At 43.2% G+C, this 26,724-nt stretch overlaps 1 protein-coding gene across 1 annotated transcript in view; it reads left to right on the top strand.

Moving 5' to 3' along the window:
- Positions 1-6,180: 6,180 nt before the first annotated feature.
- The window catches only part of LOC137312945 (deleted in malignant brain tumors 1 protein-like), a gene marked incomplete at its 5' end in the record, with an annotated part of 35,739 nt that continues 15,195 nt past the window's right edge, over positions 6,181-26,724 (top strand). The window contains 5 exons of the mRNA XM_067979306.1: positions 6,181-6,202; positions 8,278-8,412; positions 9,327-9,359; positions 10,244-10,558; positions 13,054-13,308. Of these exons, the coding sequence (XP_067835407.1) occupies positions 6,181-6,202; positions 8,278-8,412; positions 9,327-9,359; positions 10,244-10,558; positions 13,054-13,308 (760 nt within the window). The remainder of the gene's footprint in view (positions 6,203-8,277; positions 8,413-9,326; positions 9,360-10,243; positions 10,559-13,053; positions 13,309-26,724) is intronic.

The following is a 26,724-nucleotide window of genomic DNA, read 5'->3' on the forward strand; positions in this document are numbered from 1 at the left end:
AATAACCAATTTATAGGAAAGGTACATATTTTATTCAATATTTATCATTGAATGAGATCGTGTAATGTGAAAATTGAAAAGTATAATTTAAATTGTAGAATTATTGTTCAATGCACACTTTTGTTTGTCTGATTTTATGTTCCATCAACTTCAAATAGAGAACAGTCCTTCATTCTATCGGTGTCAGTGAACACGTTGAGAATATTTTAGATCTGATTAACACCTAGATTAAATTATCAGAGGGCATTTGCGTCAAACTTCGATTTAAAACCGAAATTGAATAAAAATAACGCGGCAGTTTGTTTCATTTTGTCCCCTGCGGCTCTTGCAGAGACAGAGCAGACTGGAGTTGAAATTCTAATCGGACTATTTAAACTGAGCCTGTTAGAAGTAGAGCGCGGTCACTGTTAGAATAGAGAGTATCGGAGTCTGGGGTTTAAGTTAACTCACTGAGTGTAGACCACCAGTCAAAGCTGCACCTACTGCCGACTGATCCCACACAGACAGTTCTGTCCCCGATATTTCTCCGTCGAAGCGCTGTCTGACCTCTGTGTGTTACGAGAATTGAACTGAAATTATTTTAAACAGTTTGTTCAACATTAGAGTGTTGGACAAGGTCTATAATATTGCATAATTATATATGAACTGGAGATGCAACCAATATTATTTCAATTAATATTCATTATAAGTTTAAATATTGTAAAGTACACTCTCCGGAAAATAATAACAATGTTTCTAAATCTCCGGGGCATTTGCTGTGTGAGTATTTTTGTTTAGTTAGCGATTATCTTCAAATTTATAAACTTTTTTACATCAAATCATTCTTTCCATCTGTGAATTTGGATGCACAGTGTCTTGTAATTACTGTTTCTTGATCACCTTCCACATGCCCCATTCTTTTTATGCAGTGTCCTGTCGAGTTTAATGAGACACCAGGGCTTGTTTGTCAATCACCTGCCACACGCTCGATATTTTTGTTAAGTTTGTCGGTCGATGACTTCGTTCAGTTTCTCCCTGTTTCCAGTGTGTGTTGATTATATTTATTAATCTCCATCAGTAAGATCAGCTGGTTTACAGACTGGGAAACGTTCTAGCACTGTTATCAGATGGATTTTGCGTTTACATTAAGTATTTGGGTAAATCTCATTTCATGTTATAAAACTGATTGAATACTAAAATACCGTTTCTGCAGATGATTTAAATAGGGTTCATTGCAAAGCATAAAACAGGGAAAGAAAATGAAATATATTTTACTCCCTGAATCATTTTCACAATCTCATGCTCATGAAAACCAATTTATAAAACGCGTGCATATTTTATTCAAATTTGTCTCTGAATGCGATCGTGTGATGCGAAAATTAAAAATAATTAAATTTGTCCAATTTTTGTTCAATGCACATTTTTGGTTGTCTGATGTTATGTTCCATCTGCTTCAAATAGACAACAATCCTCCATTTCTGTCGGTGTCAGTGAACATATTGAGAATATTTTAGATCTGATTAACACCGAGTTTAAATTGCCGGAGGACATTTGTGTCAAACTTAGATTTTAAACCGAAATTGAATAAAAATACCGCGGCAGTTTGTTTTCATTTGTCCCCTGCGGCTCTTGCACAGACAGAGCAGACTGGAGTTGAAATTATAATCGGACTATTTAAACTGAGCCTGTTAGGAGTAGAGCGCGGTCACTGTTCGAATAGAGAGTATCGGAGTCTGGGTTACAAGTTAACTCACAGAGTGTAGACCACCAGTCAAAGCTGCACCTACTGCCAACTGATCCCACACAGACATTTCTGTCCCCGATATTTCTCAGTGGAAGCGCTATCTGAACCCCGTGTGATACAGAGAATTGAAATAAACATTTTCAAATAATTTCTTCAGCATTAGATTGTTGGACAAGTTTTGTAAATATTGCAAAGTTTAATATGAACTAGAGGTGGACCAATAATGTTTCAATTAATATTATTTGTTGGAATTAATATTACTAAGGACAGTCTTCAAAAATTATGTTACTAAAATTTCCTAAATGTCTGTGGGATTTGCTGTGTGAGGATTGTTGTTCAGTTAGTGATGATCTTCAAAATGATCACCCTTTTATATTAAATTAAGCTTTCTGTTTCATACATTTATATGTATAATGTTATATAATTATCTTTTCTCATGCTCCTCCCACATGCTCCATACTTATTATACAGATTCATTTGGTGTTTAATGATAAATCGGGAATTCTTTCTCAATCGCCTTCAACCTGATGTTCTTGTACAGACAGAGCAGACTGGAGTTGAAATTCTAATCGGACTATTTAAACTTAGCCTGTTAGAAGTAGAGCGCGGTCACTGTTAGAATAGAGAGTATCGGAGTCTGGGGTGCAAGTTAACTCGCTGAGTGTAGAACACCAGTCAAAGCTGCACCTGCTGCTGACAGATCCCACACATACATTTCTGTACCCGATATTTCTCAGTAGATGCGCTGTCTGACCCCCGTGCGATAAAAAGAATTGAACCAAAATATTTTGACTTGTTTGTTCAGCATTCGATTGTGGGACAAGGACCATAAACATTGTATAATTAAATATTAACCAGAGAAGGAACCAGTATTGTTTCAATTAATAATAATTATACTAACGATTAATACTCAGTAGATTCTCCAAAAATGATGTTACTGAAGATCCCAAAACTGCGGTGGATTTGCATTATCAGAATTTTTGTTTAGTTAGTGATATCTACAAATTCTATTGTTCAATTAATAATTATTGGTATTATTATTAAGTGCATTCTCTAAATTACTGAAAATTCCTAAATCTCCGGGAGCTTTGCTGTGTGCGTATTTTTCTTTGGTTGGAGATAATATTCAAAATTATGACCTTTTTAAATTCAATTTCTTTTTCATCTATTTATATGGACAATGTGATGTAGCAATTAATGTTTCTTAAGCTCCTTCCACATGCCCCATACTTTTTATACACTATCATGTAGTGTTTAATGAGATATCGGGACCTGTTTCTCAATCTCCTTCCTTTGTGTAACAAATACTAAACTCATTTGTATATTTTTCTTCGACAGATAGCGACCAGTGCAATTTTCCCTGGTCTTGTAAATATTCGCTGCATGTTTGGTTATTTTCTAAGCGTGGTATCGTTTATTCAGGGATTAGTTAAGGTTTATATAGTTATTGTGCTGGAAATTACTGTTTGCGCTATTGAGCACAGAGTCTGGATTGTTTGGTGTGACCTCCCTCCGTCCGGTGTTTTAATAGAGATTTTAAACGGTTCTACTCAGACTGACGCATCTCAAACCAAGGCCTTAACAGTTACTTCGCTGATAGCGGATATCTCTCGGCGATAATCTTACATTTCAAATAAAGTTAAATGTTCAGTAATAATAATACTACGAATAATTGGTGGATCGCGACGTGTTAACGGTCAAGTTCCATTACTGGAACCAGCTACAATTAATGTTTGAACAAAATTTGCTTCGTAAATCCAACAGGAACTCCTTTAATTGTGAAAGTTGTCAAATTGAACCTGGAATATGATACTTTTTAATTATTGCTTAGATTATTGACATGGGAGGAATGTTTTTATAAACACCCTGTATTGACTGTATTTTATAATCGATAAATCACCCTGCAGTAAACTTCAACGAACTGAAAAAGAGCGCAGCTTTGTGTCTCATTCAGGAAGTTAAATTCCCGAACAAAAATATCCCCAACTTCTGCCCTTTTAGTTCATGTCCTTCGAGTTTCTTTATAATTATATGAATAATTTTATTTTACTGTTTGTTGTGATACAAGAGCAAACCAACTGAAATATAACGTTGACAATTAACTAAACAATTTCGCACCAAGCTCATTGCTCTAAACATCAGGAGGACATTGGAGGGGTTTTGTTCGACCATTGAAATTTGAGGCGTTGTGGAACCGGGAGCCAATGTAGGTCAGTGAGGGCAGGGGTGAAGGGTGAGCGGGACTTGGTGCGAGATGGGATACCAGCAGCAGAGTTTTGGATCAGCTGAAGTTTACAGAGAGTGGAGAATATCAGGCCGATCAGGAGAGCATTGCGATAGTCGATATACTCTCTGTATAGATCAAAGATTTGGACATGGGTTTACAGAGAATTAGATTCAACATTTGTTGAAAAAAGCAAATGAGAGCGGATTGGAAACTGTGAGGAAGGATACAGGAGATATTGGAGGAATCAGCAGGTTAGGAGAGTTGTGTACATGAATGGGAAATAGTACCGTCTGAGAAAAGGTAAAGACTGAACATTTATCCAATGTATCTTAGATCATAGGATCACAGTCGGTACCGCACAGGAGGAGGCCATTCGGCCGATCAACTAATGGACGGATTTGGTAGTCTCGGCTGTCCTCCAATTCTTGCCTCTTGTGCATCCCCTGATTTTAATCACTCCACCATTGGCGGCCGTGTCTTCAGTTACCTGGACCTTAACCTCTGGAATTTCCTCCCTAAACCTCTCCACCTCTCTCTCCTTCTTTATGGCGCTCCTTAAAAGCTACCTTTTTGACCAATCTTTTGGTCTCCTCTCCTAATATCTCCTTATGTCGCTCGGTGTCAGATTTTGTTTGATTACACTCATGTGAAGCGCCTTGGGACATTTTACTGTGTTAAAGGTCCTATATAAATGCCAGTTGTTGTTCTAGATTGTTTTTATTGATTTGGTGTGGGGGCATCATTGCCCGGGGTGGAATTTATTGTCCATCTGTCCGGAGAAGGTGGTGACGGGCGTTCTTCTTGAACCCTCCAGTCCATGTGGTGATGATGTTCTGGGGTAATTTATTGTCCATCTGGCCTGAGAAGGTGGTGACGGGCGTTCTTCTTGAACCCTCCAGTTCCTGTGGTGATGGTGTTCAGTGGTAATTTATTGTCCATCTGTCCTGAGAAGGTGGTGACGGGCGTTTTTCTTGAACCCTCCAGTTCCTGTCGTGATGGTGTTCTGGGGTCATTTGCTGCCCATCCCTAGCTGCCCTGTGAAGGTGGTGCTGGGAATTCTTCTTGAATCACTGTAACATAAGACTTTTCCAACTGGTGATCGTTTTTAAGAGAATAAAGAACAACAACAGCTTGCATTTATATAGCACCTTTAATGTAGTAAAACGTCCCAAGGTGCTTCACATGAGCATTATCAAACAAAATTTCACACCGAGCCAGATAAGGACTTCGTAGGACAGGTGACCAAAAGCTTGTTCAAAGAGATGGGTTTTAAGGAGCATTTTAAAGGAGGAGAAAGATTTAGAGGGATGGGCAGGTTTAGGGAGGTAATTCCAGAGCTTAATGTCCATGTAACTGAAGGCACGTCCTCCAAAGGTGGAGCGATTAAAATCGGGGGTGCGCAAGAGACAAGAGTTGGAGGAGCGCAGAGATCTCTGAGGGTTGAAGGGCTGGAGGAGGATACAGAGATAGGGAGGGGCGAAGCCATGGAGGGATTTGAAAACAAGGATGAGAATTTTAAAACTGAGGCATTCTTTGATCAGCAGCTCATGTCGGTCGGCGAGCACAGGGGTGATGAGAGAACGGGACTTGGTGTGAGTTGGGTGCGGGCAGCAGAGGTTTGGATGAGCTCAATTTTATGGAGGGTGGAAGATGGGAAGCCGATCAGGAGAGCATTGGAATAGTCCAGGCTGGCGGTAACAACGGCATTGACAAGGGTTTTAGTAGCGGATCAGCTGAGGCAGGGGTGGGAATAGTGAAAGATTACTCCCACTAGTCTGTCAATGGGTAAGGAAAGGAGAATTTGCGGGGCACTGACCATTATCAGGGGAGTGTTGGTAAGGACTGCTGAGATACTACAGGAGTGGAGGAAAGTCACGCACAGTCTACATTACTGAACCGTGTACAGAAAGACAACAGTGAGATTATGTTTGAGAAGCTGGCTATTATTCAACAATTCTCGGCAAGCACAGCTGAGGACAGGAATCGGTGTCACACTGTCATAAGAACATAAGAAATAGGAGTAGGAGCCGCTCATACCGCCCCTCGAGCCTTCTCCACCATTCAGTAAGATCATGGCTGATCTACTACCTCAACCCTGGCGAGTTGCTGCAGTGTGCACCATCCACAGGATGCACTGCAGCAACTCGCCAAGGGTTCTTCGACAGCACCTCCCAAACCCGCGACCTCTACCACCTATAAGGACAAGAACAGCAGGCACATGGGAACAACACCACCTGCACGTTCCCCTCCAAGTCACACACCATCCCGACTTGGAAATATATCGCCGTTCCTTCATCGTCGCTGGGTCAAAATCCTGGAACTCCCTACCTAACAGCACTGTGGGAGAACCTTCACCACATGGACTGCAGTGGTTCAAGAAGGCGGCTCACCACCACCTTCTCAAGGGCAATTACGGATGGGCATTAAATGCTGGCCTTGCCAGCGACGTCCACATCCCATGAACGAATATAAAAAACTGCACTTACCCGCACCTATCCCTATATCCCTTGATTCCCTTCGTGCCGAAGTATCCATCGATCTCAGTCTTGAATATAATCAATGACTGAGCATTCACAGCCCTCTGGGGTGGAGAATTCCAAAGATTCACAACCCTCAGAGTGAAGAATTTTTCCCTCATCTCGCTCCTAAATGGATGAGCCCTTATCTTGAGACTATAATACATAACCTCGAGAATAGACAGAGACCAGGAAATCTGTGCAACACAATATCATCAGGGAGATGGGAACAGGTCAACACCATGTCGTTAATATATATAACCTGGAGAATAGTAAGAGACCGAGAATTCTGGAGGGCACAATATCATCAGGGGGATTGGGAGCAGGTCAACACAACGTTTATAATATATAACCTAGAGAATAGAAAGAGACCAGGAATTCTGGAGGGTACATTATGATCAGGGGGATTGGGAGCAGGTCATCGCAATGTTTATAATATATAACCTAGAGAATAGTAAGAGACCGGGAATTATGGAGGGCACAATTTCATCAAGGGGATTGGGAGCAGTTCAATATACTGGCTGCATTTTAAAGAGCAGCAAAGCTTAACCAGTAAACAAGAGGCACATTAACAGGACATCATTAATGATGGCACAAATCAGAGAGGGCAGGTTACAAGAGAACCCATAGAGCAGGAAATTAATGAGGAAGAGCTCACACGGAGTTAGGAGGCGAGACCCTGCCTGATCAACTCTTTTTTTTAAATTTTCTTTTGTTTGAGGAAGTGAGGAATTTAATGAGTAAGGCACCGAAATTCATCACACAATAAAATAATCTTTCATGGACTTTGGATCAAAATCCTGGAAATCGTGACTTACCATCACTGTGAAAGGGCCATCACTGTGAGCACTGCAGCGGTTCAAAGAGCGGGCCCATCACCGCCACCTTCTCAGGGCATATATACACGTGTAATACATGGTCAGAGCACCGTCACCACAAGGAGCGGGCCCATCACCAGAGCATTCTCAGGGTATCTACACACGGGTAATAAATGGTCAGAGCACTGTCAAAAGGCTAATGAAATGCTGGCCCTTATATCTAGAGTATTAGAATACAAGGGGGTAGAATTTATTCTCCCGCTGTATAAAGCTCTGTTTAGACCACACCTTGATTACTGTGTTCAGTTTTGAGCATTGCAGCTTAGGAAGGATATATTGGCCTTGGAGGGAGTGCAGTTTAGATTTACTAGAATGATACCTGGACTCTAATGGTTAAATTACCAGGAGAAATTTCACAAACTTGGGTTGTATTCCCTAGAATTCATGAGATTACGGGTGATTTGATCGAAGTATTCAAGATATTAAGGTGAACTGATAGGGTCGATAGAGAGAAACTATTTCCACTAGTTGGGGATTCTAGCACGAGGGGACATAGCCTAAAAATTAGAGCCAAGACTTTCAGGAGTGAAGTTAAGAAACGCTCCCAGACGCAAAGGGAGATAGAAGTTTGGAACTATCTTCCACAAACGGCAGTTGATGCTCGCTCAATTGTTAATTTCAAATCTGAGATTGATATATTTTTGTTAACCAAAGGTATTAAGGAATGTGAGGCTAAGGCGGGTATATGGAGTTTGGTCACAGATCAGCCATGATCTCACTGAATGGCGGAACAGGATCGAGGGGCTAAATGGCCTACTCCTGTTCCTACATTTCTGTGCTCCCATGTCAACTCAAGGAGCGGGCCCATCACCACAACCTTCTCGGGGCATCTAAACACGGGTAATAAATGTTCAGAGCACCGACACCACAAGGAGCGGGCCAACCACCACCACCTTCTCAGGGCATCTACACACGGCTAATAAATGGTCAGAGCACCATCACCACAAGGAGCGGATCCATCACCACCGTCTTCTCAGAACATCTACACACGGCTAATAAATGGTCAGAGCACCATGACCACAAGGAGCGGGCCCATCACCTCCACCTTCTCAGGGCATCTACACACCGGTAATAAATGGGGCAGAACCCGCATTGTGCACATCCTGAGAACAATGAATGATCTCGGTACACATAATGATAAGCGGAATTATTCTCCACGTGTTACACATCGACCAGAGAAATTATTGTACAGTGTTAAATAACGCATACTATTTCTGACCCTATTCCCTCCCGCTATGGTAATTCGAGTTGAAATCGGTGACCAATGAGAGATACACGAGATAATCAAATTGTCCACAAGTGGGTTACTAAAGGCAGATATTTTTTAGCAAATTAAATGGAGGCTTTCGGAGATATCGCTAATTGTACAGATTATATAAGACAATGAAATTGAAGTACATCCAGTGTTTGTGGAGTTCAAGAAGGAATGTCAAAGAGGCGTGTGGTACAGGAGGAGACGGAGCAGAATGGACAGAACATTGGGTGTCAGACACGACACATAGGAGTCGGGTTAATGGGTCTTGTTCAGTTTGAAGATGGGTCAGAAATATTGTTCCCAGTTGTCAGTGCTGGGGTTATATATAGGTATGTATGTGAGTGTGTATGTGTATGTGTCTTTGTGTATGAATCTGTGTATGTGTGTATCTTCGTATATTGTCCTTGTGAGTGTATCTGTGTGTGGTTATATGTGTGTGTGTCTGTGTGTGCATGTCTCTGTGTCTTTGTGTTTTTGTGTGTGTGCGTGTGTGTACTAATTTTCTGCATAAATTGTTGGCACGTTAAAAATGTTGCAATGTTGTCGCGACTGTATTTGTGGTTTTATAAGGAATGAAGAACAGATGAAATCTCAGACCCCGGTATCATTTCTTACACAAAGTGAGGGGAATATTTACTTACATTTTGTTATATTTGTAACTTTTCTTTCTGATATTTTCATTCATTTCTTGCCCGAGCGAACTCTAATTCTCAGTGTCTCATTTCAGGCAGACCCGGGAACAGTCAGGCTGACCGGTCAGGTAATCGCCCTTTATTTCAGATTCTCTGTTGAGGTGAATAGAATAGATGCATTTAAGGGGAAGCTTGATAAGCAGATGAGGGAGGAAGGAATGGAAGGTTATGCTGATAGGGTAAGATGAAGTAGGGGGGGAGGAGGCTCGTGTGGAGCTTAAACACCGGCAGAGACACGTTGGGCCGAATGGCCTGTGTCTGTGCTGCAGTTTCAATGTTACTCGATGGAACCAAGCCCATGGCGATCACATGACCATCCAGCCCCGCCTCTTTCTCGATTGGCTCCGGGGGCAAAACGTCTTCCAATCCTGACTGGAGCTGGGCTCTCATTACGCTTGGCCAATCAGTTCTGAGCATAAAGGATAGCTGACCATTGAAGCCGCGCCATTCTGCTGACCTCTTCAGACTGAAATACATTCTGAGCCCATCACCCATCCATCCCGTGGGAGCCGCTCTGGTGCTGGGAATCTCCCGGTGACTGGGGTTTAATACACTGTAACCGTTTGGTGCTGACAGACTGTGGGACTGGTGAATGGGGACAGTCCGTGCGCTGGGAGAGTGGGAGTTTAGTACAGTATAACCGCTTGATGTTATTTCTGATATTTTGCACACTGTGGGACTGGTGAATGAGGACAGTTCGAGCATTTGGAGACCGGGAGTTTAATAAACTGTAACCGCTTGATGTTATTTCTGATATTTTACAGACTGTGGGACTGGTGAATGGGGGCAGTCCGTGCTCTGGGAGACTGGGGGTTTAATACACTGTAACCGCTTGATACTATTTCTGATATTTTACAGACTGTGGGACTGGTGAATGGGGGCAGTCCGTACTCTGGGAGACTGGGAGTTTAATACACTGTAACCGCTTGATGTTATTTCTGATATTTTACAGACACCGTGAAGCTGAGACTGGTGAATGGTGGCAGTCCGTGCTCTGGCAGAGTGGAGATTCACTACAGAGGACAGTGGGGGACTGTGTGGGACTCTCTCTGGGACCTGCCGGACGCCGCTGTCGTGTGTCGGGAGCTGGGCTGCGAGGCCGCGCTGTCCGCACCAGGAGGGGCTCATTTTGGGGAAGGTTCCGGACCCATTGTGACGTGGAATGTTCGGTGCGGCGGGACCGAGGCCGCTCTGCGGGACTGTGAATCAGTTCAATGGGGTCACATTGACGTCTCACACTCCAGAGATGCCGGCGTCATCTGCTCAGGTAAAAATCTTCCATCTGTCTCTCATCTCCCGCCGGGTCTGACGGTTTCCGGGAAAAGCGAAAGGAAAATAATCCGGGACTGTCAGTACCCGGAAAGTGAGATGATTATTCCAGTATTCTCGGATTATTATTAATGTTGTATTATTCTTATTAGGATCACTGTTTGTGTTATAATATCACTATTATTATTTTTTAATAAACAACCCCCACCGGGAGCAGTAAATACCTGATACTCGGCACATTTCCAAAGCAGGCAGAACAAGTTCCCATTGAGATTTGACCCAGAGCCGCGGTGAATGATCCGAACCGCTGGAAATGTCCCAATTTCAATCCAACTCTCCATTCTAAACCCATCAGCCGCTACCGGGCTTGCGCCGTGAGCCCAGCTGTGCCCCTGCGCTCATCGCCTGATATAAGATGTGTGATTTTACTCTTACTATGCCTCTGAAGCTGAGACTGGGAGGGAGGTTTCTCAGCCTCGGGGGAGGCTGTGCATTGGGTCCGCAGTTACTGCGGGCAGCACGGATGGAAACTGCACAGTAAGATCCCTCAGCGTCCTGCATTTCCTATTTTTGATACTTTAATCAATATCGAATAAGCCAACAAAAAAGGCAAAATTTCAGACAAAGGAGTTTAAAAGAGCAGGAAAACAGTTCCAAAGATAAACACACTCCCGCGGATCTACTTGAAAATGAATTGGGAGTTCTCCTGGAATTGTGGCCCTTAGTTTTGGGACGGCCACGATCAAGACAGATTAATTGATAATTTACACCATTTGCTAGTTGTGGGATCTTGCTGAGCGCAAAATAACCGTCCCTGAAAAATACTGATAGAGCCTTGTGAATTGTCTGTGAATGGATTATTAATGGTCTCGACAGACTATTTTAGTATAACTCTCTCCCGACAATTAAGTACACAGGGATGCACAGGACTGGAAAGAACACCATGACGGATCTGGATATCGCATACCTCTCTGTCCATTTTTCTCCAGGTCTTTATCCATCTCTCTCTTGAATTTTTCCGAATCTGATTACTTCATATCTCACGATTCAGTTTGACTCTTCTCACTTATCGATATTCTGAAAGATCCATCAGTGTGAGTGAGTTAAACGCCTAACCTGCCCACAATAATGATACAGATCTTCTCGTTTGTGACAGAAACATTTTAGAATCATAGAATCATAGAAGTTTACAACATGGAAACAGGCCCTTCGGCCCAACATATCCATGTCGCCCAGTTTATAACACTAAGCTAGTCCCAATTGGCTGCACTTGGCCCATATCCCTCTATACCCATCTTACCCATGTGACTGTCCAAATGCTTTTTAAAAGACAAAATAGTACCCCCCTCTACTACTGCCTCTGGCAGCTCGTTCAAGACACTCACCACCCTTTGAGTGAACAAATTATCCCTCTGGACCCTTTTGTATCTCTCCCCTCTCACCTTAAATCTATGGCCCCTCGTTATAGACTCCCCTACCTTTGGGAAAAGATTTTGACTATCTACCTTATCTATGCCGCTCATTATTTTATAGACTTCTATAAGATCAGCCCTAAACCTCCTACTCTCCAGGGAAAAAAGTCTCAGTCTATCCAACCTCTCCCTATAAGTCAAACCATCAAGTCCCGGTAGCATCCTAGTAAATCTTTTCTGCACTCTTTCTAGTTTAATAATATCATTTCTGTAATAGGGTGACCAAAACTGTACACATTATTCCAAGTGTGGCCTTACTAATGTCTTGTACAACTTCAACAAGACATCCCAACTTCTGTATTCAATGTTCTGACCAATGAAACAAAGCATGCTGAATGCCTTCTTCACCACCCTATCCACCTGTGACTCCACTTTCAAGGAGCTATGAACCTGTACTCCGAGATCTATTTGTTCTATAACTCTCCCCAACGCCCTACCATTAACGGAGTAGGTCCTGGCCCGATTCGATCTACCAAAATGCATCACCTCACATTTATCTAAATTAAACTCCATCTGCCATTCATCGGCCCACTGGCCCAATTTATCAAGATCCCGTTGCAATCCTAGATAACCTTCTTCACTGTCCACAATGCCACCAATCTTGGTGTCATTTGCAAACTTACTAACCATGCCTCCTAAATTCTCATCCAAATCATTAATATAAATAACAAATAACAGCGGACCCAGCACCGACCCCTGAGGCACACCGCTGGTCACAGGCCTCCAGTTTGAAAAACAACCCTCTACAACCACGCTCTGTCTTCTGTCGTCAATCCAATTTTAGTATTGATTCCCTAAACCTTTGACCGTCTCAATGCCGATTATGCTGTGGCCCTTGGACTAAATTTTACAAGGTCCAGATGACAATTTCAAAATAGATGGGATTCTTTTTAAATAAAAACGTTCACAAGATACACGGCGATAAGATGATAAGATAGAAATTGATAACATGAACACTTCCCCTCAAACTATCTCCACATTTTAATATAAAGCCTTAAAATGCTCTCTGTATAATTCCCAGGAAGTTCCAAGCCCAGACTGGTGAATGGAGACAGTCCCTGTGCGGGGAGATTGGAGATTAACTGGAGTGGAACCTGGAGGACAGTTTGTGGTGACCGGTCCTGGGACTTACAGAATGCCGAAGCCGTTTGTGAAGAGCTGGGCTGTGGCTCTGGGATAGCAGCGCCGCTTGATGCTCACTTTGGAGAAGGGTCAGGACCAGTTATTGGTTCGCCTGGCTGCGGACACAAGCGAGATGTTGGAGTAATCTGTTCAGGTACAAACTCCGATAACTTTGTGTAGGATAATGTAAAACATAATATGTTAACAGCTTGGCAAAGTTAAAGACAATCACGGATAGTTAGTGGAAAGGGCTACAGTGAAGGAGGAAGTGTAGAAATGACAGGGGCACATGGGCGTGATTCGCCAGAAGGCTCCGAACATCTAGTGGGAAGTGGGGAACGATAGCTTAAAATACAGAAGTTACTACTGGTATCTGTGTATTGTGAATTGATTCTGTGTGATGGAGTCTAACATAGTTTAGAATAGGCCAAAGCTAAGTAATTAAGATGTGTCAGTCTAACGCAATTTAAACAAAAAATGGGAGAATTCATTTAAAGGATCCTTGTGAAGAAATGTGACTTAGTTTGAAGACAGCATGACTGGGTTTTAAATTGCGAATATAGTGAGAAAAGGTTGTACGGTAACAGCCTTGCAAGACTGTCTTATCTCCAGTGATAAGAGATGGAGCCATTCACATTCCAGCTGGAGTCACCTACATTCCAGCCAGGATGGAGTGTATGTGGCGCAACGTTGCCATTTAATAGTGCCGTTGGATATGACACACAATAATCACAGGATAATAGTCTTAGAGTTAATAGGTGCAAAGCAAGTGGCATTGCTTAGAAACTAACCATCCAGATGTATAAATATGACTGCACGTTAGAGTAAGTTACACTAAAGACTGCAAACTGCCTGATGAGCAGTAAGTTCGGACCACCCCGATGGATCACAAGTGTGGGTACAAAGACACATTACTAGCATGTACTACTCAGTGTTCTGTCATTAAGTAATAAACAGCTGACAGATGTACCAGGTCTCATATCTATTAATTAAATTAAGAATAAGAAATCGAGACTGAAGTTCTTGTCTCCCACTCTCAACATCCAACATTGTGCAACCAAACTGGTAACAAACAGTGTGGGCGCATCTCGACAGATAGTGACGGATTGGAAACATTCACAGTTTGATAAAAGGGAGAGTTTTAAACAGTATTTAGTATTAAATTTCTTCACCTTTTTGGTGAAAATACAGAATTTTGCATGAATGGCCGTCATAATTCACTGCTCACATTGGCTGACACAACCAATCAGAAGTTAGTTGTTATTTTTCAATTCTATAACGTTGACAGGACATTTCAGATAGGTCAGTGCAATGGGCCCGAGAGACAGAATGTTCCATTTCCTGCCACGTGCAAAGAAAAATGGCTTGATCCGTGAAGTGAGAATTGGGCATTTTCGCAGAGCAGACAACGGTGAGGCATTCACTTCCGCTGCTTCGGCGCGGTCTCACTGTACCTCCCGTTTACTGGGCTTTCAGTGCCCCTCCTGTTTACTGGGCTTTCAGTGCCCCTCCTGTTTGCTGGGCTTTCAGTGCCCCTCCTGTTTACTGGGCTTTCAGTGCCCCTCCCGTTTGCTGGGCTTTCAGTGCCCCTCCCGTTTGCTGGGCTTTCAGTGCCCCTCCTGTTTGCTGGGCTTTCAGTGCCCCTCCTGTTTACTGGGCTTTCAGTGCCCCTCCCGTTTGCTGGGCTTTCAGTGCCCCTCCCGTTTGCTGGGCTTTCAGTGCCCCTCCTGTTTACTGGGCTTTCAGTGCCCCTCCTGTTTACTGGGCTTTCAGTGCCACTCCTGTTTACTGGGCTTTCGGTGCCCCTCTCGTTTACTGGGCTTTCAGTGCCCCTCCTGTTAACTGTGCTTATTTTTTGATCTTTAACATCCATCACACTTCCATCAAATGGAGCAGTAGAAACCCGGCAGTGCTTAATTATAAAATGTATTGCCCATCTCACTTCCATTAAATGGAGCAGTAGGAACCCACCAATATTTGTTTATTTTATTTTATTTAATACCCATCTCACTTCCAGCAAATGGAGCAGTAGAATCCCAGCAATATTTTTTCATCCTTTACATCCAACCAACTTCCAGGAAAAGGAGCTGTAGGAAGCCAGCAATCTTTGATTATTTTCATATATTTAATACCCATCTCACTTCAAGTGTTGAGTGCTTTTAAATTTTAATTTATTTTTGATAAGGTTAATAAACAATCTAATAAATCACGACATGACAGGGCAGTTCACACCCGTGGAATGCACATCCTGTGTCATGTGGCAATTCCAGGATGCTTCCCGTGTCCTGGACAACCACAGGTGCAGGAAGTGTCATCCTAGAGCTCGAGCTCCGGATTCCGGAACTTGAGCACCAACTGGCGTCATTACACTGTATCCGCGAGGTTGAGAACTACGTGGATAGCACGTTTCAGGAGGTGGTCACCCCGCAGCTTAAGAGAGTGTAGGCAGAGAGAGACTGGGTGAGCGCAAAACAGATGAGTAGGACCAGGCAGGACGTGCAGGAGTCCCCTGAGTGCATCTCACTCTCCCAACGAGTATTCAGTTCTGAATACTTGTGTGGGAGAGAGTTCTTCTGCGGAGTACAGCCGGAGCCAAGTCTACAGCATCATGAATGGCTCAGTTGTACTGGGGTGGGGGGACGGGGAGGAGAAATGTCAGGAGAGCAATAGTGATAGGGGAGCCCATAGTTTGGGAAGCAGACAGGCGTTTCTGCGGCGGCACACGTGATTCCAGAATGATATGTTGCCTCCCTGGTGCCAGGGTCAAGGCTGTCACTGAGTGGCTGCAGAACATTCTGGGGGGAGAGTGTGAACAGCTAGAGGTCGTGGTCCGTATTTGTACCAACGACATCGGGAGAAAGAGGGATGAGGTCGTGCAGGCATATTTTAAGGAGTTAGGAAAGAGATTAAGAATCACGACCTCAAAGGTGGTAATCTCCGGATTACTCCCGGTGCCATGCTAATGTGCATTGAAATAGGAGGATAGAGCAGATGAATGAATGGCTGGAGATGGTGCAGGAGGGAAGTCTTGAGATTCCTGGGACATTGGGACCAGTTCTGGGGACGGTGGGACCTGGACAGACCGGACGGGTTGCACCTGAACGGAGTTGGGACCAATGTCCTCGCCGGGAGGTTCGCTCGTGCTGTGGGAAGGGTTTAAACTAATTTGGCAGGGGGATAGGCACCAGGATTTAGCAATGGAAATGAGAAACAAGGGCCACAAAGGATTAGGGGAGAAAAATAGCACTACAGCAAATAATAGTACAGCATTAGGTGGGATCAGACTAAGAGAGAGTAAAATAAATGCATAAGACTGGTTTGCAGTTCATGTGTGTAAACGCACGAAGCTTGGGAAACAATGTTGGTGAGCTGCAGGCGCAAACAGCCACATGGCAATACGATGTCGTGGCTATAAGAGAGACCTGGCTCAAAAAAGGGCAGGATTGAATACTAAATATTCCTGGATACAAGGGAGGGAAAGAAAGGTGGCAGTTTTGATTAAGGAGAATATTGCAGTGCTGGAGAGAGAGGATGTCCTGGAACAATCAAGGACAGAATCCATTTGGTTCGAAATAAACAAGATGCCATTACACTACTCGGTGTATTCTATAGGCTTGTGGGAAGGATGCATAGGAACAAATTTTCAGTGAAATTATAGAAGTGTAAAAGCGATGGAGTAGTGATAACTGGGGACTTCAACTATCCGAATAAAAATACTCAATTGGAGGAGGGCCAATTTCAATGGGATGAGAACCGATCTGGCCCGTGTAAATTGGAATCAAAGATTAACAAACAAAACTGTAATTGAGCAGTGGGCGGTCTTTCAGGAGGAGATGGTTCTGGTACAGTCGAGGTACATTCCCATCAGGCAGAAATGAAGGGCAACAAAAGTCAGAGCTCCCTGGATGACAAAAGAGATAGTGAGTAAGATGAAACCGAATAAAGGGGCGTATGACAGATGTCAGGTTGATAACACAAGTCAGAACCAGGCAGAATATAGAAAGTTGAGAGGGGAAGTGAAAAAGGAAATAAGAGGGGCAAAGAGTGAGTATGAGAATAGACTGGTGGCCAACATAAAAGGGAATCCAAAAGTCTTCTACACGCACAAAAACAGTAAACAGGTGGTCAGAGCAGGGTTGGAGCCTATTAGGGACCATAAAGGAGATCTACTCGTGGAGGCAGAGGGGAAGGCTGAGGTATTAAATAAGTACTTTGCATCTGTCTTTACCAAGGAAGAAGATGCTGCCACAGTCTCAGTAAAGGAAGGTATAATTGAGATGCTGGTTTGGCTAAAATTGATAAAGAGCAGGTACTTTGAAGACTGGCTGTAATTAAAGTAGATATGTCACCCGGTCTGGATGGAATGCATCCGAGGTTGCTGAGGGAAGTAAGGGTGGAAGTTGCGGAGCTACTGGCCATAATCTTCCAAACATCTGTACATACGGGGGTTGTACCAGAGGACTGGAGAAGTGCAAATGTTACACCCTTCTTCAAAAAAGGGTGTAAGGATAAACCCAGAACCATAGGCCATTCAGTTTAACCTCAGTGGTGGGGGAACATTTAGAAACTATAATCCAGGATAGAAGTAACAGTCACTTGGATGAGGGCGGATTGATTAGGGTAAGCCAGCACGGATTTGTGCAAAGCAATTCGTAGATAATTAAACTGATAGAGGTTTTTGATGAGGTATCAGAGAGGGTAGATGAAGGCAATGCAGTTGATGTGGTGTATATGGACTTTGAAAAAAGCGTTTGATAAAGAGCTGTACTGTAGGCTTATCAGTAAGATTGCGGCCCATGGAATAAAGGGGGCAGTAGCAACATGAATACAGAATTGGCGAAGGAGCAGGAGACAGAGTAGTGGTGAATGGTTGTTTTTCGGATTGGAGGGAGGTGTTCCCCAGGGTTCAGTGCTGGGACGATTGCTTTCCTTGATATATGTTAATGACTTGGTCTTGGGTGTACAGGGCACAATTTCAAAATTTGCAGATGACACAAAACTTGAAAGGGACGTAAACAGTGTGGAGGATAGTGATAGACTTCAAGAGGATATAGACAGGCTGGTGGCATGGGCGGCCACGTGGCAGATACAATTTAACGCATGCTAAGTGATACATTTCGGTAGGAAGAACAATGATAGGCAATATAAACTAGAGGGCACAACTCTAAATGGGTTAGAGGAACAGATAGATCTGAGGGTATATGTGCACAAATCGTTAAAGGTGGAAGGGCAGGTTGAGAAAGTGGTTTAAAAAGCATACGGGACGGTGGGCTTTATACGTAGAGGCAACGAGTACAAAAGTGTGGAAGTCATGATGAACCTTTATAAAACACTGGTTCGGCCACAACTGGAGTACTGTGTCCAGTTCTGGGCACCGCACTTCAGGAAAGATGTGAAGGCCTTGGAAAGGGTGCAGAAGAGATTTAGAGATTTACAAGAATGAATCCAGGAATGAGGGACTTTAGTTATGTGGATAGACTGGAGAAGCTGGGGTTATTCTCATTGGAACAGAGACGGTTGCAAGGAGATTTGATAGGTGTTCAAAATCATGAAGGATCAAGAAAGAGCAGATAGAAAGTAAAGGTTCCCATTGGCAGACGTGTCCTGGACCAGAGGACATAGGTTTAAGGTGATTGGCAAAAGAACCAAAGGTGACATGAGGAAAAACTTTTTACACGGCGAGTGGTTAGGTTTTGGAATTCACTGCACGAGGGAGTGTTGGAGGCAGATTCAATCATGGCCTTCAAAAGGGAACTGGATTAGTACTTGAAAGGAAAAAAAATGCAGGGCGAGCGGAAAGGGTGGGAGTGTGACTAACTGGATTGAGCTTGCATCAAACCGGCGCGGACGTGATGGGCAGAATATCCCCCTTCCTGAATGTGACTTTCAATGATTCTAAAAAAAAGGAGCCGCAGAAACCTAGAGTGTCTTTAATATTTTGTTATATTTAACACCATATGATTTCCAATCAAAGGTAAAGCGGAAACACAGCAATGTTTGTTATTTAATTATATTAAATAGATATCTCACTTACAGTAAAAGGAGCAGGTAAATCCCAGCAATGTTTGATTATTTAATACCTATCTCACTTACAGTAAAAGGAGCAGGTGAATCCCAGCAATGTTTGATTATTTAATACCCATCTCACTTCCAGTAAAAGAAGCAGGTGAATCCAGGTAATATTTGATTATTTAATACCCATATGACTTCCAGCAAAAAGGAGCAGTAGAATACAAGTAATGTTTGATTATTTAATACCCATCTCACCTCCAGTAAAAGGAGCAGTAGAATCCCAGTAATGTTTGATTATTTAAAACCCATCTCACTTCCAGTAAAAGGAGCAGGAGAATCCCAGTGATGTTTGATTATGTAATACACATCACACGCCCAGTAAAAGGACTAGTCGAATCCAAGTAATGTTCGATTATTTAATACGCATCTCACTTCCTGGAAAAGGAGCAGACGAAACCCAGTAACGTTTGATTATTTAATACCCATCTCACTTCCAGTCAAAGGAGCAGGAGAATCCCAGCAATGTTTGATTATATAATACTCATCTCACTTCCAGTAAAAGGAGCAGGAGAATCCCAGCAATGTTTGATTATATAATACTCATCTCACTTCCAGTAAAAGGGGCAGGAGAAACCCAGCAATGTTGGATTATTTAATACCCATCTCACTTCCAGTAAAAGGAGCAGGAGAATCCAAGCAAGGTTTCATGATTTAATTCCCATCTCATTTCCAGTAAAAGGAGCAGTAGAATCCCAGTAATGTTTGATTATTTAATACGCATCTCCCTTCCTGTAAAAGGAGCAGTAGAATCACAGTAATGTTTGATCATTTAATACCAATCTCACTTCCAGCGAAATGAGCAGTCGTAAACATGTAATGTTTGATTATTTAAAACCCATCTCACTTCCAGGAAAATGAGCAGGAGAAACCAAGCAATGTTTGATTTTTCGTACCCATTTCACTTCCTGTAAAAGGAGCTGTGGAAACCCAGTAGTGTTTGATTATTTGTTTGATTCAGAACGGATCTAGCAGGTCAAAATTGGGCATCCATGAGGCGCTGCGGGCCATCCGCAGCAGCAGAATTGTATTCCAGCACAATCTGTAACCTTATGGCCCGGCTTATTCCTCACTCTACCATTACCAACAAGCAAGGGGATCAACCCTGGTTCAATGAGGAGTGTAGAAGAGCATGCCAGGAGCAGCGCCAGGCGTACCTAAAAATGAGGTGCCAACCTGGTGAAGCTACAACTCAGGACGACATGCATGCTAAACAGCTGAAGCAACATGCTATCGACAGAGCTAAGCGATTCCACAACCAACGGATCAGATCAAAGCTCTGCAGTCCTGCCACATCCAGTCATGAAATGTGGTGGACAATTAAACAACGAACGGGAGGAAGAGGCTCTGAAAACATCCCTATTCTCAATGATGGCGGAGTCCAGCACGTGAGTGCAAAAGACAAGGCTGAAGCGTTTGCAAACATCTTCAGCCAGAAGTGCCGAGTGGTTGATCCATCTCGGCCTCCTCCCGATATCCCCACCATCACGGAAGGCAGCCTTCGGCCAATTCGATTCACTCCACGTGATATCAAGAAACGGCTGAGTGCACTGGATACAGCAAAGGCTATGGGCCCCGACAACATCCCAGCTGTAGTGCTGAAGACTTGTGCTCCAGAACTAGCTGCGCCTCTAGCCAAGCTGTTCCAGTACAGCTACAACACTGGCATCTATCCGACAATGTGGAAAATTGCCCAGGTATGTCCTGTCCACAAAAAGCAGGACAAATCCAATCAGGCCAATTACCGCCCCATCAGTCTACTCTCAATCATCAGCAAAGTGATGGAAGGTGTCATCGACAGTGCTATCTAGCGGCACTTACTCACCAATAACCTGCTCACCGATGATAAGTTTGGGTTCCGCCAGGACCACTCGGCTCCAGACCTCATTACAGCCTTGGTCCAAACATGGACAAAAGAGCTGAATTCCAGAGGTGAGGTGAGAGTGACTGCCCTTGACATCAAGGCAGCATTTGACCGAGTGTGGCACCAAGGAGCCCTACTAAAATTGAAGTCCATGGGAATCAGGGGGAAAACTCTCCAGTGGCTGGAGTCATACCTAGCACAAAGGAAGATGGTAGTGGTTGTTGGAAGCCAATCACCTCAGCCCCAGGGCATTGCTGCAGGAGTTCCTCAGGGCAGTGTCCTCGGCCCAACCATCTTCAGCTGGTTCATAAATGACCTTCCCTCCATCATAAGATCAGAAATGGGGATGTTCGCTGATGACTGCACAGTGTTCAGTTCCATTCGCAACCTCTCACATAATGAAGCAGTCCGAGCCCGCATGCCGCAAGACCTGGACAACATCCAGGCTTGGGCTCATAAGTGGCAAATAACATTCGCGCCAGATAAGTGCCAGGCAATGACCATCTCCAACAAGAGAGAGTCTAACCACCTCCCCTTGACATTCAACGGCATTACCATCGCCGAATCCCCCACCATCAACATCCTGGGGGTCACCATTGACCAGAAACTGAACTGGACCAGCCATATAAATACTGTGACTACGAGAGCAGGTCAGAGGCTGGGTATTCTGCGGCGATTGACTCACCTCCTGACTCCCCAAAGCCTTTCCACCATCTACAAGGCACAAGTCAGGATCGTGATGGAATACTCTCCACTTGCCTGGATGAGTGCAGCTCCAACAACGCTCAAGAAGCTCGACACCATCCAAGATAAAGCAGCCCGCTTGATTGGCACCCCATCCACCACCCTAAACATTCACTCCCTTCACCACCGGCGCACTGTGGCTGCAGTATGCACCATCCACAGGATTGACTGCAGCAACTCGCCAAGGCTTCTTCGACAGCACCACCCAACCCGCGACCTCTTCCACCTAGAAGGACAAGAGCAGCAGGCGCATCGCAACAACACCACCTGCACGTTCCCCTCCAAGTCACACACCATCCCGACTTGGAAATATATCGCCGTTCCTTCATTGTCGCTGGGTCAAAATCCTGGAACTCCCTTCCTAACAGCACTGTGGGAGAACCGTCACCACACGGACTGCAGCGGTTCAAGATGGCGGCTCACCACCACCTTCTCGAGGGCAATTAGGGATGGGCAATAAATGCTGGCCTCGCCAGCGACGCCCACATCCCGTGAACGAATTTTTAAAAAAATTCATACCCATCTTACTTTCAGTGAAAGGAGCAGTAGAATCCTAGCAATGTTTGATTATTTAATACGCATCTCACTTAGAGTATAAGTAGCAGGTGATCCACAGCAATGTTTGAAGATTTAATACCCATCTCACTTCCAGTAAATGGAGCACGATAAACCCAGTAATGTTTGATTATTTAATATTCATCTCACTTCCAATAAAATGAGCAGTAGAATGCCAGTATTGTTTGATTATTTAAAACCCAACTCAAATCCTGTAAAAGCAGCAGGAGAAACCCAGTAATGTTTGATTATTTAATACGCATCTGACTTCCAGTGAAAAGAGCCAGTTGAATCGAGGTAATGTTTGATTATTTAATAACCATCTCACTTCCAGTAAAAGGAGCAGGAGAAACCCAGTAATGTTGGATAATTTAATATGCATCTAATTTCCAGTGAAAGAAGCAGGAGAATCCCAGCAATGTTTGATTATTTAATACCCATCTGAATTCCAGTAAAATGAGCACGAGAAACCCAGTAATGATGGACAATTTAATACCCATCTCACTTCCAGTAAATGGAGCAGTATGAAACCAACAATGTATGATTATTTAATTCTCTTCTCACTTCCAGTAACATGAGCAGGTAAATCCCAGTAATGTTTGATTATTTAATACTCATCTCACTTCCAGTAAAAGGAGCAGTAGAATCCCAGTGATGTTTGAATATTAAATATCCATATCACCTCTAGAAAAAGGAGCAGTGGTAAACAAGCAATGTTTGATCATTTAAAAGCCATCTCACTTCCAGTAACAGGATCAGGAGAAACCCAGTAATGTTTGATTATTTAATACCCATCTCACTTCCAGTAAACGGTGATGCAGAGTCCCACCAATGTTTGATTGTTTAATACCCAACTCACTTCCAGTAAATGGAGCAGTTGGAATCGAGCAGTGTTTGATCATTTAATACTTATCTCACTTCCAGTAAAAGGAGCAGATGAAACCCTGTAATGTTTGATTATTTAATACCCATCTCACTTCCACTAAAAAGAGCCAGTTGAATCCAGGTAATGTTTGATTATTTAATACCCATCTCAAATCCAGTAAATTAGCAGGAGGAACCCAGTTATTTTTGATTATTTAATACCCATCTCACTTCCAGTAAAAGTAGCAGGAGAAACCAAGCAATGTTTAATTATTTCATACGCATTTCACTTCCTGTAAAAGGAGCTGATGAAACCCAGTCATGTGTGATTATTTAATACCCATCTCACTTCCAGTGAAAGGAGCAGTAGGATCCCAGCAATGTTTGATTATTTAATACGCATCTCACTTCCAGTAAAAGGACCAGGTGAACCACAGCAATGTTTGATGATTGAATACCTATCTCACTTCCAGTAAAAGGAGCAGTCGTAAACATACAATGTGTGATTCTTTAATACGCATCTCACTTCCAGTAAAAGGAGCAGTAGAAACCCAGTAATGTATGATTATTTAATACCCATCTCACATCCAGTAAAAGGAGCACGAGAAACCAAGCAATGTTTGATTATTTCTTACACATTTCACTTCCTGTAAAAGGAGCTGTGGAAACCCAGTAATGTTTGATTATTTAATACCCATCTCACTTCCAGTGAAAGGAGCAGCAGAATCCAAGCAATGTTTGATTATTTAATGCGCATTTCACTTACAGTAAAAGTAGCAGGTGAACCACAGCAATGTTTGATTATTTAATATTCATCTCACTTCCAGTAAAATGAGCAGTAGAATGCCAGTATTGTTTGATTGTTTAAAACCCATCTCACTTCCAGTAAAAGCAGCAGGAGAAACCCAGTAATGTTGGATTATTTAATACGCACCTCACTTACAGTAAAAGGAGCAGGAGAAACCAAGCAATGTTTGATGATTTAATACCGATCTCACTTCCAGTAAAAGGAGCAGGAGAATCCCAGCAATGTTTGATTATTTAATACCCATCTCACTTCCAGTAAAAGGAGCAGTAGAATCCCAGTAATGTTTGATTATTTAGTAACCATCTCACTTCCAGTAAAAGGAGCTGGTGAAACCCACTAATGTTTGCTTATTTAATACCCGTCTCACTTCCTGTAAAAGCAGCTGTGGAATCACAGTAATGTTTGATTATTTAATACCCATCTCACTTCCAGTAAAAGGAGTTGGTTAAACACAGTAATGTTGGATTATTTAATACGCACCTCACTTCCAGTAAAAGGAGCAGTAGAATCCCAGTAATGTTTGTTTATTTAATACCCATCTCACTTCCAGTAAAAGGAGCAGTAGAATCCCAGTAATATTTGATTATTTAATACCCACCTCACTTCCAGTAAAAGCAGCAGGAGAAACCCAGTAATGTTGGATTATTTAATACGCACCTCACTTCCAGTAAAAGGAGCAGGAGAAACCAAGCAATGTTTGATGATTTAATACCGATCTCACTTCCAGTAAAAGGAGCAGGAGAATCCCAGCAATGTTTGATCATTTAATACCCATCTCACTTCCAGTAAATGGAGCAGTATGAAACCAACAATGTTTGATTATTTAATACTCATCTCACTTCCAGTAAAATGAGCAGATGAATCCCAGTAATGTTTGATTATTTAATACCCATATCACCTCCAGAAAAAGAGCAGCAGTAAACAAGCAATGTTTGATCATTTAATACCCATCTCACTTCCAGTAGAAGGATCAGGAGAAACCCAGTAATGTTTGATTATTTAATACCCATCTCACTTCCAGTAAACGGAGATGCAGAGTCCCACCAATGTTTGATTGTTTAATTCCCAACTCACCAAGAAAAATGGAGCAGTAGGAACCCAGCAGTGTTTGATCATTTAATACTCATCTCACTTCCAGTAAAAGGAGCAGATGAAACCCAGTAATGTTTGATTATTTATTACCGATCTCACTTCCAGTAAGAGGAGCAGGAGAATCCCAGTAATGTTTAATTATTTAATACCCATCTCACTTCCAGTAAGAGGAGCAGGAGAATCCCAGTAATGTTTGATTATTTAATACCCATCTCACTTCCAGTAAAAAGAGCCAGTTGAATCCAGGTAATGTTTGATTATTTAATACACATCTCACTTCCAGTAAAAAGAGCCAGTTGAATCCAGGTAATGTTTGATTATTTAATACACATCTCACTTCCAGTAAAAAGAGCCAGTTGAATCCAGGTAATGTTTGATTATTTAATACCCATCTCACTTCCAGTAAAAGTAGCAGGAAAAACCAAGCAATGTTTGATTATTTCATACGCATTTCACTTCCTGTAAAAGTAGCTGATGAAACCAAGTATTGTTTGATTATTTAAAACCCATCTCACTTCCAGTAAAAGCAGCAGGAGAAACCCAGTATTTTTTTCATTCGTTCATGGGATTTGGGCGTCGCTGGCCAGGCCAGCATTTATTGCCCATCACTAATTGCCCTTGAGAAGGTGGTGGTGAGTCGCCTTCTAAAACCGCTGCAGTCCGTGTGGTGACGGTTCTCCCACAGTGCTGTTAGGAAGGGAGTTCCAGGATTTTGACCCAGCGACGATGATGGAACGGCGATATATTTCCAAGTCGGGATGGTGTGTGACTTGGAGGGGAACGTGCAGGTGGTGTTGTTCCTATGTGCCTGCTGCTCTTGTCCTTCTAGGTGGTAGAGGTCGCGGGTTTGGCAGGTGCTTTCAAAGAAGGCTTGGTGAGTTGCTGCAGTGCATCCTGTGGATGGTACACACTGCAGCCACAGTGCGCCGGTGGTGAAGGGAGTGGATTTTAAGTGTGGTGGATGGGGTGGCAATCAAGCGGGCTGCTTTATCTTGGATGGTGTCGAGCTTCTTGAGTGTTGTTGGAGCTGGACTCATCCAAGCAAGTGCAGAGTATTCCATAACACTCCTGACTTGTGCCTTGTAGATGGTGGAAAGGCTTTGGGGATTCAGGAGGTGAGTCACTCGCCATAGCATACCCACCTCTGACCTGCTCTTGTAGCCACAGTATTTGTATGGCTCGACCAGTTAACTTTCTGTCAATGGTGACCCCCAGGATGTTGATGGTGGGAGATTCGGCGATGGTAATGCCGTTGAATGTAAAGGGGCGGTGATTAGACTCTCTCTTGTTGGAGATGATCATTGCCTGGCACTTGTCTGGCGCGAATGTTACTTGCCACTTATGAGCCCAAGACTGGATGTTGTCCAGGTCTTGCGGCATGCGGGCTCGGACTGCATCATTATTTTAGGCGTTTCGAATGGAACTGAACACAGTGCAATCATCAGCGAACATCCCCGTTTCTGACATTATGATGGAGGGAAGGTAACTAATGAAGCAGCTGAAGATGGTTGGGCCCAGGACACTGCCATGAGGAACTCCTGCAGCAATGTCCTGGGGCTGAGATGATTGGCATC

This window comes from Heptranchias perlo, unplaced genomic scaffold (assembly GCF_035084215.1).
Source record: "Heptranchias perlo isolate sHepPer1 unplaced genomic scaffold, sHepPer1.hap1 HAP1_SCAFFOLD_44, whole genome shotgun sequence".
In the NCBI taxonomy this organism is placed as follows: domain Eukaryota; kingdom Metazoa; phylum Chordata; class Chondrichthyes; order Hexanchiformes; family Hexanchidae; genus Heptranchias; species Heptranchias perlo.